The sequence below is a fragment of the Pezoporus flaviventris genome, unplaced genomic scaffold (assembly GCF_033815535.1).
Source record: "Pezoporus flaviventris isolate CSIRO_AGI_PZ_B2104156 unplaced genomic scaffold, CSIRO_AGI_Pfla_v1 ptg000040l, whole genome shotgun sequence".
Classification (NCBI taxonomy): domain Eukaryota; kingdom Metazoa; phylum Chordata; class Aves; order Psittaciformes; family Psittacidae; genus Pezoporus; species Pezoporus flaviventris.
In genome coordinates, this window is record NW_026892588.1 from 2,734,603 (window position 1) to 2,752,848 (window position 18,246).

The 18,246-nt window shown below is 54.5% G+C and overlaps 1 protein-coding gene across 1 annotated transcript; it reads right to left on the reverse strand.

The window, feature by feature from the left end:
* Positions 1 to 4,552: 4,552 nt before the first annotated feature.
* FOXL2 (forkhead box L2) lies at positions 4,553 to 5,939 on the reverse strand. Its single transcript, XM_061465370.1, has one exon. The coding sequence runs from the start codon at positions 5,677 to 5,679 to the stop codon at positions 4,759 to 4,761; it is 921 nt and encodes a 306-aa protein (XP_061321354.1). The 5' UTR covers positions 5,680 to 5,939; the 3' UTR covers positions 4,553 to 4,758.
* Between the last annotated feature and the right edge of the window lie 12,307 nt (positions 5,940 to 18,246).

Sequence of the window (18,246 nt, forward strand, 5' to 3'; positions counted from 1 at the left end):
GTTTTAATTGGTTGTATAATAAACAGTCCTGACCCCGCACTCTTTTCAATGAGTTCAGGGTGAAATGCAGACCATGGGACTGGAAATGACTTTTTCACCACTTAAAACACGGACAAGAATACCAGGAATCAGGCGGTATTAAACAGCCCCACCGCCGGGGCGGGAGCGGGGCGCAAGGTGAGAACGGGCCTTGTGCTCCTCCCGCAGCACCTCTCGGCCCTGTCTGCAGTCACCGGCACGGCGGCCCTCCCGCTCCTGGCACAGCGAGCTGAGCCGTGCCGTGCCAAGCCGTACCGACGGGGAGTGCTCCCGGCGCCCAAGCCTTTGCCACCGGGTTCGAGGGCTGCGCAAAGGACCGGAAAGGAAGAAAACCCTGCGGCCACAAAACAGCTCCCCCACCCCCAGGCCTGGCGCTGCCCCGAGGGCTAGAGCAGCCGTGATGCGGTGGGAGCCCGCTCAGCCCCGGGCAGCAAATCCTTCCCGCGAGGGGCACGGGCAGTGCCGAGGCAGGCTCTTTCCACACCCGCTCTGCGCAGAAGCAGAGCAGCCCTCGCTCTTCTGCTTTCATCTCTCGCCAGCGTTGCATAAACCTGAGGCCGTTCCGGCAGGGCAGCGGCGGCAGCTCGGCTGGACCAGCGGCCCTGGGCCCCGATGCCTCGGCTCCGGGACTGAAGCAGCTCCGCGGCGGGCGGTGGCCGCGAAGTCTGAGGAAGGCTCCACGCCAAGGTGCCGGCCTGGGGAGCGCATCCCGCTTGGCGGAGCGTTCCTCCTGCCGTCATTTATATAACGGGGAAAGGCCTTACACAATGCGCAAACCCCGCTCTTGCCAAGAGATCGGCTCTCTGCCGCTTGCTTTCCTAAGCGGTCGGCGGGGAAGGGTTGGCGCCGCTGCCCGGGGCAGATGGGAGGAGGGAGGAGGTACCCGGGCACCCCGGGGTGGGAGAGAGAGGATCCGAAGTGTGCTGACACCCCATGGGCCCGTGCCGTCCGTGCCCGTGGGGTGGGCACAGACGCCTTCTCCCGCCCAGCCCCTGCTGTACCGAGCGCCGCTCTCCCGGGATGCAGGCACTATCTGCCCGATGGTCTTGGCTTGGCGGCGCGGGGAATCTCAGTCTCTGCGTGCCAAGGCCTGGGTGTTCGTTAACGCACACCACAGAGGTCTCCTACGGCTCCCCCCAGGCCGGTGCCCGCTGCCCAAGGCAAACACCAGGAGTGAAGGCCGGGCTCCTCTCCCCACGTCGGTAGGGACCTAGGACGGGCCGTGTCCACACCCCCCTGCCGCCCCGCAGCGCCCAGTGAGTCGGCTTGGACTACGGCCGGGCTCTTGCTCTGGTTTCCCGTCCCCTCTGCGAAGGGCCGAGGGCAGAGAGGGGAGGCCCCACCGGGTGCACGGCCGGTCTGGAAGCAGCGCGGGGCCCTGCTGGGCCCGAACAGGGCAGAGGTCCACACGGGGGCTTTCCGGTCGGTCCTCAGGGCAGGGTGAAGGGAGAGGGTTGCAGCCGTACACACGACACGATGGCTGCTTAGTGAACCACGCGAGTTTACATTCAGTACAGCCTCTGTTTATAGAGTAAGATCGTGAAAACATCCTACGGGAACGACGGCAGCACCCACTGACTCGGAGAGCAGAACCAAAGGCTAGCAGAGCCCCGGTCGATCAGGGAGTCCGCCAGACAGGCCCCGACCTGGCAGGACGGGTGGCCTCCTCCGGCTCGGCCCGCCTGCATCTCTTCCCTGGCGGGACCAGACCCCGGGGAAGGAGCCGCAGAGGGGAGCCCCGAGTGGGTGCAGGCTCGACAGCACCTTTACCCGCTTCCAAGCAGAACCACACACACCTCATTGCGCTCTCTTGGCGAGAAGACGCTCGTCCAGAGGCAACGATTGCCCGAAAGGGACCGAAAGGCAGCCCAGCGCCGTGTTCCCTGCCTCTGTTACCACAGCCGGGCGCTGATCCCCTGCTGAGGCGGCACCGCTTGGAGGCCCCGTGGGAATCGAGGCAGCCCCGGGGGCCACCACTGTACCCCTGCCCCAGGGCACCGGAGCTTATATCTTCACTCAACGTCGGCAAGGCCCCAGCAGCTCACAGCCGTTTGCTATAGGCACTGCAGCCCGGCCGAGCGGTGGCACAGCCGGCCCGGGGGGCGCCGGCGGAGGTCCCGTCCTCCCTTCGCCCCGAGCCCATCGCTTCCCTTGTGATCCCGCCATGGCCCCCATGTACCCCGGAGGAAACAAAGCGGGACTATCGAATAAGCAACAAGCAGAACGAGCTGCCACGGCCCTGAGCTCTCCGGTGCAAGGCTACAACTCACAGGAGGACACCGGGATGCCTGGGCCGGTCGCCGAGGTCGCCCTGCGCTCCTGAGGCCGTGTGAACGGTGACGCCTCTCCCCTCCACCAGCAGTTCCACCCGAGGGTCCCGGGCAGGTCAGAGGCCCCGAGTGAGCTCCCCGCTCCCGGCAGAGGCCGGCAGAGGCAAGGGTGGCGAAGGCATGAGTGGGGACCGTGTGCCATGTGCGCTGGCATCCCGGGGCTGCCAGCCTGGGAGGCATTTCGCTCCCTATGACACCGGTGTGTTCATGGTAGGAGCTGGGCTCGCTCCCTCCCTACCTCCAGGTCCCCGCGGCAGCAGCTCGGCCCCGCTGTCACGGTGCACAGCGCGAAGCTGCACTGCTGCAGCCCCGAGAGCAAGAACCCTCGGCGGCAACACCGCTCCCAACGCCCTCCTGCTCGGGTCAGGGTCTGGGTACCGGTGACAGGCAGCGCAGCAGGGACTCCAGCCGGGCGACAGTCTGTTTGCACCCAGCGCCCGCGGGTCACCTCTCCCGTGGGCCCCCATCTTGTCCCCGGCAGCGGGAGAGGAGTGTTCACCTCCGGTACCGCGTTTCGCCCTGCTACCTCCCCCCCTCGGAACGAGCGGAACACGCACATCCCCACTCCCTCCCGCCGAACAGCACCAGGCCTGGCCCAGACTGGCTTTCGAGGGGACACTCTGCGGAGACCACCCCACCTGCCGACAGCACCGTCCCGTCCTGCGCCTCCCATCCCCCCGTGCAGCCCGCAAAGGAGCAGCTGCGTACGAACTCCTCAAGCGAGGCCCATGCCCGGAGCCACCGGCCCGGCTTGGAAAGCGAGGCCCGACAGCGGCCCCAAGCACCGGCACTGGCCCGGAGCAACGCGGGGCTGCGCGGTGTCGTCCAGCGCCGCGGCCCCGAGCGGGCGGGGATGAAACGAAAGCGGAGCCAAGGTCGGTGCCGGCCACAGCCGCCGGCATTGCTCCGGGAGAGCCGGGCACAGGGGCGAGGTGCCGCCGGCTGCCCGTGTCCCACAGCGGAGGCGCTCCCGATCGCTCCCGCAGAGCCAACGAAGCGGTCCCGGTACCTCCACGGCGGCCGCCAAAACATCACCGGACCCCTCCCGCTACGGCGCTTAACAGAGCCGATCCGCCGCCCCGGCACAGTCCTCGTACTCCCCGCGGCGGAGGCGAGAGCTGGAGGGCCGCGGCTGGAACTGGGACCGGGAGTGGTGACCGCCGAAGGGAGCAGGCCGGACGGCTCGGAACGGCCCCGGGACAAGTCGCCCACACCGTTCTCCGCTGCCGCTTCTCGACCCCGATCACGGAGGAACGGAGCGAAATAAAACGATCTGAAAAGAAGGAAAGCCACTTTATTGGAGACTTTACAATGCTAGGAAGTACAATAAAAGTGCTAGTTCACTCTAGAAAAGTTGGTCCCAAAATGGTACTATGCCACAGCATCTATCAGCTTACATAAACGTTTACAAAATCGCTACGAACTGGCCCGTATTATAAACGCTATTTTTTTTTCTTCACAATCTATGTAAAATCGAAGGATCAAAACGTTTTAAAAGGGCAAGCATTCGAAAGCAGAACCTACCAGAGAATCCATTTTGGGCCAGGTTTAGGGTCGAAAAAACCCGAAGATACTTTCATTATTCATAATATGCACACGGAAAAAAATATTCCAATTTACAGGAAACCGTCTTTCTTTTTTGTCAAAACATTTTTTTAGACCTGTATAAAATTAAGACCTCAGAGGACATTGTCTCCTTTCAAAACTATGTTTTACCGACAGTGAAACGTTTCCCGAGTGACACTGGCAGGTTCGGTTGTGGGTTTCTGACAACCGGCAATATCGCACATCTCCCGCTGCTCCAGAAGTCCCCACCTAAGTACTATTTTGACAGAAAGCCGCGGTTCGGAAGAAGCGCGGTGTTTTGCAGTCCGAGGAAAAAGAGCAGATGAAGAGGAGGAGGACGAGCACCACGGCAGCAGCTAGGCCTCGCCAGCCAGCACCGCCACGCATGGAAATGCCGCCGCTATTTACAAGCTGGGCTTTTCACTCTCCCCAAGGCTGAGCCCGAAAGGATTAAGGCTGAATTATAAAGGAGCAGAATTTTGAGGGCTAAACAGCCTATTTTTAATTACATGCTCCCCCCCCCCCCAAAAAAAAAAAAAGTCTCACGAACACACACAAACGAGCAAAGAAACGAACGGTAAGTCCGAGCTCGCCCAGCTACAGCGCACCGGCACTTACACCGCCTTCTCCTCCTCGTAGGACGGTTCTTACACTTACACTACACAAGGAGCAGGGCCGCCGTTTCCCCACCGCAACAGTTCAGGCACGGAGAGAGTCCGCGGCTGGAGAGGAGGAGAGACCCGAGAAAGAAGGAGAAGGCGGCAGGATCGCAGAATGGTAGCGGAGCCGGTGCAAAGGCGGCGGGCTATCGGCCGAAGTCCCCCTAGATGTCTATGCGGGAGTGCAGGGCGCTGTGTTTGCTGTCGTGCTCCCAGTAGGAACAGTGCATCATGGACAGCTCGGCGGGCTGGCGGGCACAGGCGAACTGGAGGCCGGCTCCGTTCGCAGCCGGGGCCGCGGGCGGCGCGGGGCTGGTCGGGCTGAGCTGTTGGGGGTGATGGGCGTGAGGGTGGTGGTGGTGGTGGCCCATGCCGTTGTAGGAGTTCACCATGCTGGGCAGCGCCATGCTCTGCACCCGCGAGTAGGGGCCGTAGGATGCCGGGCCCGAGAGTCCTTTCACATTGACGGGGCTGACGTTCCCACCAGACATCTGGCAGGAGGCGTAGGGCATGGGCGCAGGGGGCTGCGCCAGCGGCCACGAGTTGTTCATGAAGGTGGACTGCAAGTACTTGGGCGGGGAGAGGTAGCCGTAGGTGTCGGGGCTGAAGAGGGTTTTGCCGGGCTGGAAGTGGGTCGGGGGCGGCCGGAAAGGCCGTTTCATCCTTCGCCTCCGGCGGTAGTTGCCCTTCTCGAACATGTCCTCGCAGGCGGGATCCAGGGTCCAGTAGTTGCCCTTGCGCTCGCCGCCGCCCTCCCTGGGCACCTTGATAAAGCACTCGTTGAGGCTGAGGTTGTGGCGGATGCTGTTCTGCCAGCCCTTCTTGTTCTTCTCGTAGAAAGGGAACTTGCTGATGATGTACTGGTAGATCCCGGACAGCGTGAGCCTCTTCTCTGCGCTCTCCCGGATGGCCATGGCGATAAGGGCCACGTAGGAATAGGGGGGCTTCTGCGAGGGGTCCGGCTTCTCAGGGATTTTTTCTGCACCCAGCTCCTCCTTGACCCGCTCCGGCTCCTTGCTGCCGCCGGTGTCATGAGCCAGCAGCGCCACCGCGTCCTCCTCGCCGTCTGGGTAGCTGTTCATCATGGTGCCCCGCGTCCCGCCGTCCCGCAGCCCGCGGCACGGCTGCGGAGCGCTTGTCCGATGTGCGGAGCCCGGTGCCGGGGGCCGTCCTGTCCCTCCCGGCGCTCGCTAAGACCGGGGCCGAGGTCGAAGCCGGGACCGGGACGAAGATGGGGAGTCGCCTTTCGCGGCGCCGCTGGTCCGTGCAGCGCTGCGGCGGCAGCGTCCCTGCCCCCGCGGGCTCCGCTCCCCTCTGCCGCCGCAGCCGGGCTCTTTTCTGATTTGTATGGGCCCGGCCGAGTTCCGCTTTCGTCAAGAGCCCGCTCCCCTATCGCCGCCGAGCCGCTGGGCACGGCCGAGTTCACCCCGCAGTCACGGCGCAGCGCTCAGCCCCACGCACACGCGGCCCGACGTAGCCCCGCGGAGCGGCGCGGAACCGCCCCGGCTCGGTCGCGCCACCGGGGCGGGGAGGTGGGGGGGGGGGAAGTTAAGGGGGGAGGCGGTGTCCGGGGGAGCACCGATCAAGCCTCCGCCGCCCGCCCGCCCGAGGAGCTCCGATGGGGCCCTCGGCGGTGGGCTCCCCTCCCGCCCGGCCAGGGGCCTCGTCGGAGGCGGCGGGTGCGGAGTGTGCCCGCGGCGTTCGCCCCTGCCCCGGACGTCCAGCCGCACACGCGGACGCGTTTGTATGTCTTGGCCCCGGGCCCCGCCAACCGATCGCGCCCGGGGAGCACAAGGAGGCTGCTGCCGCTGCCTGCAAGTCGGTTCTTGCAGCCCTTGTTTGCAGGAGGCAGAGCAAACGGTGTCAGGTCTCTCCTCTCTCCCCGCGAAGTAGGCTGCGGGGCTGACGCGCCCCGAGGGCCGGTGGAGGGTGACGAGGCGAGGCGTGACACACCGGCCAGTTTTCCCGCTCCTTCACCTGCACGTCTCCAGCTGGTTTCACACGGGCGGCATATGCTGCACCGACGTTGCCCTGCTCCTTCCCCTTCTCTGCCTTCAGGTAGAGGCCCCCCTCTCCTCCCCTCCCCCCCCCCCCCCCCAGCAGAGGTGTCGTATAATAAATCACTAACACGGGGCTGCTCCCACCTCGGGTAGAGAAGCAGACGGATAATACTTTGCGCTGGTTTCTAAAGGAGCCCTTAGCCCGGTCCCCGCGAAGAAGGCAGCCTAGCCCTGTTTGTCTTCCAGAACCTCCCAAACAGCGCGGCCGGGGTCACCTGAGCTCCCCAACCGCGCTGCCGGTGCGCCCCCGGGGGTGCAGCCACAAGGACCCGATCCCCTCACGCACTCAAGCACGCCTCGGAGTCTCCCCTCTAGGGCTGTCCAGAAGCGGCTCTTGGAGCTGCTACTCATGCCCTGGGGGCCGCGGCCGGAGCCCTCTGTCTCTCTTCTGCTGTTCCCGAACGTGAGCCGCCGCTCAGCGCTATTCCGCGCCCCGCGGGTTTTACGCGCAACATCAGTTTTCATTAACCAAACGCCAGCCCGGCGGGGCCTGGCTGCCCTCGAACAGCGTACCCTGTGCAGCCACCCCTCCCGTCGGGGTGCCCTGGGGTTTCGGCGCGCCATGCGGGAAGCTCCGATTCCTCTGCCCAGCCAAGGGCACAAGGGTCCCCTCTCCCCTCCGGGGGAGTATATTTGTGGGTGAAGGGGGGGTCGGAGATCTAGAAACGGAAAAATAAACTAGCCCTCGGGAAGCCATTCTATTTCTCGGTTCGAATGTTTTTGCCTGTTCGCCTGCCGCCATATAACGAATCCCCCGTCTCTCATCGGCGGCGAAAGGCGTACCCTAAAGCGTGGACCGCATTAATTCGGTCACAGATTCGAGGCCCCTCTATTTCCGCACACAGCCGCAGAACAGCGCACGCCGCCCTCAAAGTACCCCCCTAAAGCGCATAAACGAAACCTCGGAGGAATGAGGCCAGAGGGAGAGACGCTCTCAGCGGTTTTTCTCCCCGGTCGCTCCTCGGAGGGTGCCTCTACGGAGGGCAGCCGTGCCTAGCCGTGCCCGGCGCCGGGGTTGCCAGGCCCCCTTGGGCCAGCCCGGCTGCTTTCTGACGGCCACCCAGGCTGCTCCCGGCGCGAGGCATTTCCGCGGCGAGGCCCGATGCAGGTGTAACAGCACTGTTGCGTGTGTCATCACCTCCGCCAAACGGCACATTCCTCCCTTTGCACTCCTAAGCCGGGCGCGCAGCGCCTTACCAGGGCTGCCTGTTTCACAGAGGACATTGGACATCCGAGGGCCTTGCTTGGGTTTTTTTGACAGCCCCACCAAAGGGGACTTTCGGATGAACACCCAAGGGCAGCAGCTCAGCCCAGAGCTGGGAGCGGCGATCGGGCCGAGCAGCGGCAAAGGTGAGAGAGCAGTCCCGTGTGCGGCTACTTGAACGTTTGATTTACGGGCACTGCCCGGCTGTCCCCTCTCCCCGGTGCTAATTGGGCCCTTCTTGGGACATTAAACCGTATGATTAAGCCACGACAGCCGAGCCTGGACACTGTGGCTGCAGTTCAGCCGAGAGCTGGAGTCCTACCGGCATTCACAGACATGTCGCAGCTAGGGGAATGCAATGAACGGGGTCGGGCAGCGGGCAGAGGGGCGCGGCACGCCTATCCCCAGTGAGGAGCGGAGGATGCCGCACAACCCGGGACAGAGGTCCCATGCGGTGAGCTCTGGGGAGCCCCTGCCGCTCCCGGAGTCGGACAAGGAATCAAACAAACCGGGACAAATCGGAGGCAGTGGAGCTGCTCCCCGACAGGGCCTGCTGCCCTCGGGGGTAGGGGTAGCAGGAGGAAGGTAGCAGTGGAGCAGGGCTCACGGCGCCGATGCCCGGACACCGTCCCGCTGCGGAGAGGGGCAGATCCCACGGCAGAACGCTGAGGGGCGGCGGGAAAGGCGTTTTCGCTTTTTTCACCCAGAGCAGCCCCGGCTGCAGTTCGTTCCCAGGGCAAGGAAGCCGGGAAGGAGGCGGGCAGAGTGGGTCTCAGTCCCGGCCGCGCAACCCAGCTCCCCGAGGGGGGCTGCAATTCCGTGCTTCGCCGTGCTTCTCCGGTACCGAGCCGGGATGGGTCCGCCTTTCCTAATCAAGTCCGGTATTCGGCGGGGAAGCGGCCGGCACCGTTCCCGCGAGTGTAATTGCCGTGCAGAGCGGGTCACGGCAAGCGGCGGGGGACTCCAGCTGGGACACGGGGAAGCGCGGCTGGGACACGGCACTGCGAACAGGGGTCCTACGGAAGCCGTGCCGGCCTTTGCAGGGCGGGCAAGAAGCAAGAAGGAGCCCGAGTAGGGTTTTTTTTCTACTCACCCCAGTGCAGGCAGCAGCGCCGGCTTTACCTGGAAGGGCTGGGATCAGTTTGTTTGAAAATGTGGCACGCTTCCTCTCACACTATTCCGCTTGGAGAGAAAACGTGTCTCCGGCGCTCCGGGACGCCCCTCGATCGGGGAGCACCGCTCCCGTTCGGCTACCGCACGCGCTCGCAGGCACCGGAGCAAGGCTCCCTCCGCCTGCACCGGCACCCGGACGGAGGGCAGGCGACACTGCCACTTTGCCCGTTCCGGGGCTCCGGCTCCGCTCCGGGAAGCACGGAGCCGAACACGCTGCTGGTGCCGCAGCAAGAAACTACCCTTCCCGACCGCTTCAGCAGCTACGTTAACCCGCGTTAATTTGGCTCGCCTAGGAGAGGCACAGACATAGCTTTATAAGCGGACCCAGGCGCTGCGTGTCCCGAGTTCCTGTTTCTCAAACGAGCGGGTCCCGGTCCCCCGGTCCCTTCCCCTCCTCGGCACAGCCACCAACGCAGCCGGGATAGGCCGTCACAGTGCCGCCGTTGCAAGCAATCCTAGTTTCTTCTTTTCCCCTCTTCTTCTTTCCCCGAATACTAGTGGTCTTTAAGATCGTGGAGCGTTTATTCCCCTAACGGGAGAATACGGCTACGTGTAAACCTGGCATGTGGGGGTCTGCCCTGCACGCCGGAGCTCCCGAGAATTAACTAATTGTACCGCGGGAAATCAAATATTCCGGTCGCTGTGAAAAATCCATTAGATGTAATCTATTACAAGGCTCGAAGGAGTTTTCCCGTGTTCCCTAAGTGCGGGAGGGCAGAGCAGCCCGGAGGTGCCCGTGGGGTGCGGTGTCCTCAGCCGCATCCGAGCAGGGCCGAGCCGCTTCACCTCCAGAGTCTGTGTTTCTCCCTTCGGGTGTCTAAACGATGGGTGTCTAAACGACGGTGTCTAAACGACACCCGAAGGCAGGGAAGGCTCGGTACTGGAGGTGCCGATTAGCGGCGCAGCACTTGGCAACCGGGAATAGCCACCATTATTTGAGATCAAATTGCTCCCTTTAGACCCCAAACTGCCCTGAGAAAGCTTCATTTTCAGCACTTCACCTCTCGCTTGGCCTGCAGCTCACCTCGGGACACCCCAACCACACAATCCTACTCTCCCATCTGCTCAGGATTCCCGAACATTTCATAAACGCCCTTTAATTACATTACTTGGCGTGTGATGCTAGAACAAGGCAATATTCACCTGGCAAGTGTCGTCTTCTGCATGAATGAGTCTCGTTGTCAAGACCTCAAGCATATATAGGTACATATATATTTTGCAGTGAAGAATTTTGTTTCTCGTTTATACTGTAAAGCTAAAAATTTGAGTAGCTTCAGGCTTGTTTTTACAAGCTCCCAGCCGTACAAAGATTTCTGTTTTTACAGGAAAAACTAAGCAGTCCATAGGCCATGATGGCTGTACATCCATAATGTGAGCTTCATGAGGAACAGAGCAACTTTATTATGATCTGATGACTGAAATCACATTGAATAAAAGCCCATCTAACAGACCCTGAGGGAAAAGTCACAAACGGGCTCAATTCTATACCCACTCCGATGGGAATGTTAGAAGGAAAAGTTTTAGGATCAGGAGAGTAGATTTCCCCCCTTCAGCTGACTCTGTAAAGGCATTTTTCACTGTTCCATTTCATTCTGAGCCTGTTCCTACTGCCTTGATATCAGAGAAACCTCTCTTACAAGAAAAGGCAGCCCCAACCTTTTCCTACTTCCCATCTCTGCTCGTTTTTTTTTTCTGGAGCCAGAGCCTTCACTGCAGTCTATTTGTTTACGCTTAGAGGACAGGCTTACAGGAAAACAAGCCATATATTTCACTCTACCATTTGGTAGCTCCTTTCTTTCATCTGAAAACACAGCCTGATCCAGGGAAGGTTCTTAAATTCACACAACCGGTTACATGATGAAATGCAAACAGTTTCTTGTGGTATTAAATGGCAGCCCGCAGCAGAGTTCAGGTTGGCTGTTATGGATTCACTAGTTACGGCTCTGCAGGATAATCCTGTGTTACTGCCATCCTGCAGTCAGTGGCCTACAGCAATGCTGCCGAATGCTGCAAATAAAAACAAACAATCCAGCCTCCTCTTTTTAGACAGGAAAAATTATGTCTCCTTAGGAAGCTCGAAGCAAAGACCGTTTGTGTCAGAGCCTGATGACTTCCAAAGCAAATTGCTCGCTCTTAGCACTGCCACATTAATGCTTATTTTTTTACAAAGCATGGGTGGGAAAAAGAGCAAAAAACCCTGAACCATGCAAGTCCACTCCTGTCCAGATCACCCTGAAGTTGCAAATTAATAGCATTGTACAACAAAAATAGAGCCAAAGCAGGCTTCTCCCACTGTTGCTGCAGAGATACTAAGCATCTTAGAGGCACTAAGAAAACTGCATGCTCCTTCAGACTGTTTTAAAATTTGCACTAAGATCCAGAGAAAGTGATATTAATTTCAGATTATTGGGGGGTGGGGGGTAGGAGGTGGGGGGTGGGGTGTGCTGAGAAGGAAAAAAGAAGGAAAAGAAGAGGCTTAAAGGAAAAAGTCTTTCAAGTAGTGTAGCGACATCAAAGAGAATTTGTGGAGTCTATTCTTGAAGAACTGGGTCCCAAACTATAGCCATTCTCTCTGACTCCTATAACCTCCTGAAGTCTGTTTTCAGCCAGGATCTAGGACTTTACTCATTTAAGGAAACAATATTTGAAAAGGCTATCCGGGTATTCAGGTTGAAACTCTTAAATTTAGGAGACATAAATCCAGTCACATCATATAACAACATGACTGGAGTGTTAGTGACTGGGAGAAGAGTGATTCCCCACTGGATAAAACTTTGCTGACAAAAGCCTTTTAGAGAGACAGTCATAATGGTGAAGCTATTCTAATCTGGAGCGCCTGTACTACAGGCTTGAGGCTGAAGTCAGCTCTAGGAGTAGACACTGCTAGTTAGCTGTGTCCATGCTGGGAGCACTTTGCTATGGCAGCATACAGGGATACTCATGTTCCCACAACCTGGCCAGCCGGGGACATGCTTGCACATGTTTGCAGCTACACCAGTTTTAGTGTGAGTAGCTTGCGGTGACTCACTCAGGCCACCGGGTTTGGGCAGCTCATCTGCATACTGTGAATTCAAGTTTTGTCTTTAGCAGCTCCCTGAGAGTTTGTGCAGGGCATGTTCAGGGCTCTCTGAACAGGTGATGTGCTGCCCTGGGAGCAAAGCTGTGCACATGTAGCAAAGCACTGTAAAATTTAAACATATACCCAGAGTTTGCTATCTGCATTATGACCATGTAAGTTGTGTTCCTTTTCCATTTCTGAGTAACTAGAAGCAGTTTGACTTGGTTACAGTTAAGTAGTCAGGTCCCAAGGTGTTCCAGAAAGTGTAGAAAGGGTTAGGTTAGCCAGGAACAGGGTGCTTTTGTTTTAAAATAGGCTGTCCACATCTGGAGTTTATGTACATGCTACCTATATAAACAATTTGTGAATAACTCCATATACCTATAAGCTTCTCCCACATCTTATTAAAAAGAAGCCCTTGCTGAAACAATACCCTGCCAGATCTAGAGAGCAGAGCAAAGGTGAGAGAGGACTACCATGCCCCAACAAACTGCATCCACCTCATCTTAAAAAACTTGGAGTGTTAAATGCAGCCCACATTCAGGAGGAATACATGGCAACTCCCAACTCTAGCTGTACCTCTGTTGAGTACATGCTGCACTTTACAACAATTAGAAGCACAAGTTTGTTCCCTTTTAAATGTAACTACTATGTTTCTAAAAAAATGAGACTGCATGATACAAGTAGGTTTGATCTGAGAACAAATCTGTTTTGCTGGACCAAGCCACATGTCATCTCTAGAGAATCAGGTTAAAAGTGATGTGATGCAAGTAATTTTCTTCCTTCTGGAGGAAAAGAACTAGACCTAAACTTCACCCAACATCAATTTCAGATTATACGCAGTCCCTCAAAAACTTGAATGTGTAACTTGGAAGCATACACTCACTGGAGATATACAGGTTGGGATGCCATATCCATATCTGCTCCTTGCACGCCTGCATTGTCCCAACCCACTCGTGGGCTTGGAAGTACAATGCAATCCTAAAACATTAAATTTCCCTTCAGAGCAAGAGCAGCAACCTTGAAGAAGCAGCCAAATATTTCAGTTTGAACTCAGCCACCTAAATTCCGGAAGTTGATTTTTGTCTGTACAGTCACCCTGAGGTCTTTAAATTTATCTTACTCCAACCTTCTGAGTGTGCAGATCTGAATTGGAAATTTACCAAATATGGGAATTTGCAGGACATTTCCAGCTTGTCCTGCTTTTGGCCTGGCCAGAAACAGCAGATCAGAGTTGCTCACAGTTTTCCAGCATTTCTACTCTTGGTTGCAATGTCAGAAAGCAAATGTAGAGCAGACTAACCAACAACAAAAAGCCCCAAACCCCAAAACAAACCTCAAACTTTCTTAGGCTCTCAGAAGGGGCTTGGTTCAAATCCAGTGGAGATGTAGATGAAAGTTCAGCCCATTTATTTGATTACAGTTTGTTTACTTACATATAATTTCATTTTAACTTGTTTTAATTTTTTCATCCACTTTGTAGCCAGCCCTTACATCAAATAAGATAAAACCCATCATAAGAATAGCTGTCAGGAGAAGTGAAGCCCCCCAGGCAAATCCAACCTATGCTAAGGACAAATAATTCCACACCATGACCCAAGGGTTCAAGTCAGAGGTTCTGCCAGAGCCAGCACAACCTGGTCAGGCAGCAGCAGCTCTGCATGGAGGTCAGGACATACTAACATCTTCCTGATGGTGTGGTTCAGGGCTGGCCACCCCAGAGATGGTGCTGTTTGGAAAGGGGAAGGGTGAGGAATGCCGGACGTTTCCAAGCTCCAGCCCATCTCCCAGAGACCTTGGTCAGAGCAGCGCCTGCAGAAGTCTGGCCAAAGGCAAGGGTGTGATGAGGCATAAATAGCCTTGGGGCTTAGAATCACCACAATGCCCATGGGGGTTCAGAATATAAACATCACATATGTAATTTAACAACAAAATGTAATTATTTGCAAAACAAACCTCTCTCCTACTTCTTCCTTGTCCCGTTAGATAGTTCGCTAGCTCCATATCATCCACCTTCATCTTCCCAGTGCTATAGGTGTCTCATATTAAGCATAACTAGTATTATTTGCATGGGAAGGCTACTACTCAGTGTGCCACATGACTGTGTAGTGCGTTGAGCCAGTTCTGTTCACTGGCTTCACGTTTGGCTTAGCTTTTGCAATGCCCACTAAATACAGAAGCACATATTGCACTCAGTGTATCCTAAAATCTTCAGCATATATTTGGAATAATAGTTTAAAAATGTTAAAAGTTGTTCTTCTGTGGTTCCTATTTAATGGGCAGGGCATTTTTTTAACCTTGATTTTATCTGACTTAAATCAGTAACAGAGGAAATAAAGGGGTTTGGCTGCTTTTTTCTTTTTAAGAAAACCCCAGACTTTTGCCTTGAGTGATTTGTCAGCTTTCAGTGCTTTTGTATCCTAGCATCCTCACAGAGAGCAGCTCTCGGTGTGTATCAGGGAACGAATGCAGCCTATACATGGCTTACACTCCAATGAGAAGAAATAGGCTCAGCTTCACCTGATAAGCTAGTTCATCAACAATTACAACCGTCCTTGAAGCGTGCGTCTCTACCAGGCAGTGTTATGATTGGAATAATATACAGCATTTAGACAGCATGTTACACTCTGGGCACTTCAAGTGTTTTAGAAATAGCATCACTGCTGGAAGGCATAAAGCAGAGTTCTACTTGCTATCAGATCCTCTGCTTGTCATTTAATGTCACATTTTCGCACATGTAGTTTCTCAGAATGAGGTAATACACAATATCTTTGAATGCACCTGGGAACTCACATGTCTAAATACTGATCATGATTGCTGATGGCAGATGTCTCAGTTTGAAAATGTGGTATTTAGAACTTGACCAGAAGAGGCATTAAAAATAAGGAATGAAGGGCACTTCAGCACAGGCTTTCAAGGAAGACATTGCTCCCATAAAAACCATACAAGAGAGAAAGTCAGCAACCTTTTAATGCTATGTGCCCCTGAAGGAATTTCCTGAGTATGACCCAGGAGCAAACCTTCTACTGACCTATAAAACTGATAGAAGGACGTAAAGAACCATAGCTTTGTATGAAGAGGTAGACAGCTGTATCTCTTCCCTGCTTGTGGGAAGACTGCAAAGCAATAGAAACACCAGGGCTTTTGAACAGGTTAATACAAAGCTAAATTTTTGTCCTTTTGAAACTAAAAAGGAATTTCCCTCTCGATCTCTAGGGGAGGAGGATTTCCCCTGCTCTTTAAGATTCTTCATAATGAAAAGGTACTTTTGTGTTTCAGTTCTTTCTGTTGAGTGAGGTGCTACTCCAGCACTGTAAAGGCCTTGCAGCCATTTTGCACATTTGCTGGGAATTACCATAAGTAGAAGCTACAGTTTATGGCACATTTGAATCCCATTTTTTTTTTTGTAAACTATATATTTACAATGTTAGTTTTTACAGCCAGCTTTGGGAAAAGAAAAAAACAAGTAAGGCCAACTATCCTTTCTTGCTCATAGAAACTTGCCAGCCCCAGGGACTTCCTACCTTAATGTTGCCTATAGAAGGACTAATGTGAGGGACAGCCACATAACTCACTGATTCACAGAGCTGGGGTAAGTCTGTATTTTGAGAAACCGTCTGTTAGGAGGCTCCCCCCTTTCCAAAGAGACTGTTAGATTTTCAGTCTTTGTTTTAGAAGAGATTCTACCCTGAAGTTGGTAAAACCCTTTGGGTTCTTTTGGAGAAAGGTGTGTTTTTATAAACAATCCTTTTCAGCAGAAGAATATAACAAAAAAAAAAAAATCATCCCAGCTTTTCAGTTCTTATGAGAAATACCATCAATTTTTGACAAAGCAAAACTGCCTAACTATTCCTTTGGGCAAAGATCAGGATCTCATTTAAAACTGGTTTGATAAAAGCTTTCTGAGTAGTACTGCCCTGGGTGAAATGTCCAGCTGAGATGCATCCTGGCAGAGGCACAAGCTGGGAGCTGGGTTTGAGTGTTGAAGGCTTCACCTTCAGCCCACAGGCAGTGGTGATATGATTGCCCCACACTGCCATGGAGCATCTCCCCTGCCTCACACCCCTTCCAGAGATCCATTCTGTCCTGGGCTCAGGACAGGATGTTTGGGGGCGAGTGTGCGAGTGGCTGAATGGTTCTGGGTTACCAACTGGGCTTAAACCACATCCTCAGGTGAAATGTCCCAGAGAAGCTTTAGACCAGCTTTAGACTAGCAGCTTTAGACCAGACAGTTTGCTGCTGTCAACTGGATGACTATTTTCAGTTTGGTTTAGTATTTGACAAGTGATGCTATTTTGCAACTGCTCCTGCTCAAGGACCTAGTGATTTGTTGCTGGGGTGGAGGCTGCTCCCATCTCACAGAATAGTTGTAGATGATGCAGTGCTCACTGTGCAGGTAGGGAGGTTACTGAGCTACACTCTTTCTTCTCAGTTTCAGTGTTCATGAATGCTGGCAGAAAAGCTCTTTATGAGGATCATAAGCCCATCATATCAGGCCCATCACATCACCACAACCCTACTCAGAGAGGAGAACAAAAAAGGAAAAACTGAGCTAATATAACTCTTTTGTAAGTGGTGATAACTGGAGTCAATCAATACAGCTGCTGTTTGCATGACTCAAATGAACTTATTTTGTACTATTGCTTCCAACAAAACAACTATAATATAACCCCCTTAAGGGCCTTGCTCCCTCCTACCTCCTTGTATCAACAATGCATCAGGTTCTCCCTGCTTCCCCCTTTCCTTAACTCTGATTTCTTAAGGCCTGTTATATGTAGCCTGCAAGGCTTGCGTCAGCTCTGCAGTGGCTGCATTAGTCAAACACACAGCAGATGTCAGTGCGTTACAAAACTTGGTGTGTGAATAATAAAAGAAGTTACAAATGAGAACGTTAAACAAGAAAGTTAAACAGAAATGCAGGGAGCTGCAAAGCTCTGAGGCTATCAAGGAGCAAACCTCTCCATGTCTGACAGTCTCTTGTTAACCACTAACACTAGGAGCATTACTTCAATTTTACAGCTTCTCCTGTTGAACCCCTCTAAAGCTTTTAAATTGCTCACCCACCCACCCAGGCTTTTGGAGAACTTCAGCGCATGCTTCCCAGCTGGTATGGGAAAGCAATGCCTAGGTATTTTTTCTCCCTTCTGCACAATTCAGACTGTAGAGAATGGAGCAAATGGAAAGTATCGTTGCTGCTCACTTTTGTCCTGTAACCGGAGCTTCTCTGCCTGCTTTAGGAAAGCCAGTCTAAGGAAAACATTTCCCTGGCCTGGGTGTCAGGGCTGAAAGAGAGGTGGGTCATTTAGAGTCAAGCTCTGCGTACCCCAAACCAGACCTCAGTCCTGCTCGTGCTCCTCCCGCTTCAGTTGAAGTCACAGCAATCCAGGAGGAACAAAGGAGAAATCCAATGAAAGGCTGCCCGGGTGTCCCCCAGAACAGAGAGCACCCTGGAAAAACAAACAGGAGCTACCCCCCTCTGGGAGCTGCCCAGATAAAGCCCTGGGAGTGTGTAGGGACCCTTGGGTGATAAGGCACATTCTCAGGAAGCTGAGGACACACACCTCGGTCCAGGGGGCTTCCTTACTTTGTACAGCCCGTTTCCCTGCCTGACACAGATCATTGTCTGGCAGTGGAAAACCACAGCTCCAGAGAGCAGCTCACATCCAACTGCCTTGCCGGAAACAGCAGAGGGGGAATTTTTTTGTCCTTCTTGGAGAAGCAAAGCAGAATGTTTATCTTTCTTATCTCAGAAAGGAAACCTATGGGAAATGCTATGCCATATTCTCCACTGTTCTCCTGTCATATAATTATAATGCATTGCATGGAGCAAAATCTTTAGGAAAATCAGCAGAGCTAATGAGAAGACAATTCCTCATTAGACAGAAGGTGCTCTCCTTTTCTACAAGCCTCATGTGAGTGGCCGTTGGTATAAAAACAAAGGATGAATTAAATGTTTGTCTCAGGAAAACACGATGCACCCTAAGTGTCCCATGGCATTAGGAGACTAATCCTTACACAAGGCAAATCTCTTCTCCCCAAATACTGAACCCAGGCCAGATTTTTTTTGTTTGACTTCAAAGAAGGAACACAGTAGGGACTTTCCACTGCCAAACTGCTAAGTGGAATCAAAAATTGTGATTTTGCCATTAAATATTTG

What these genes read in the sequence shown, in the direction of transcription:
- FOXL2 (XM_061465370.1), bottom strand. Translation starts at nt 5,679, where the DNA reads ATGATGAACAGCTACCCAGACGGCGAGGAGGACGCGGTGGCGCTGCTG.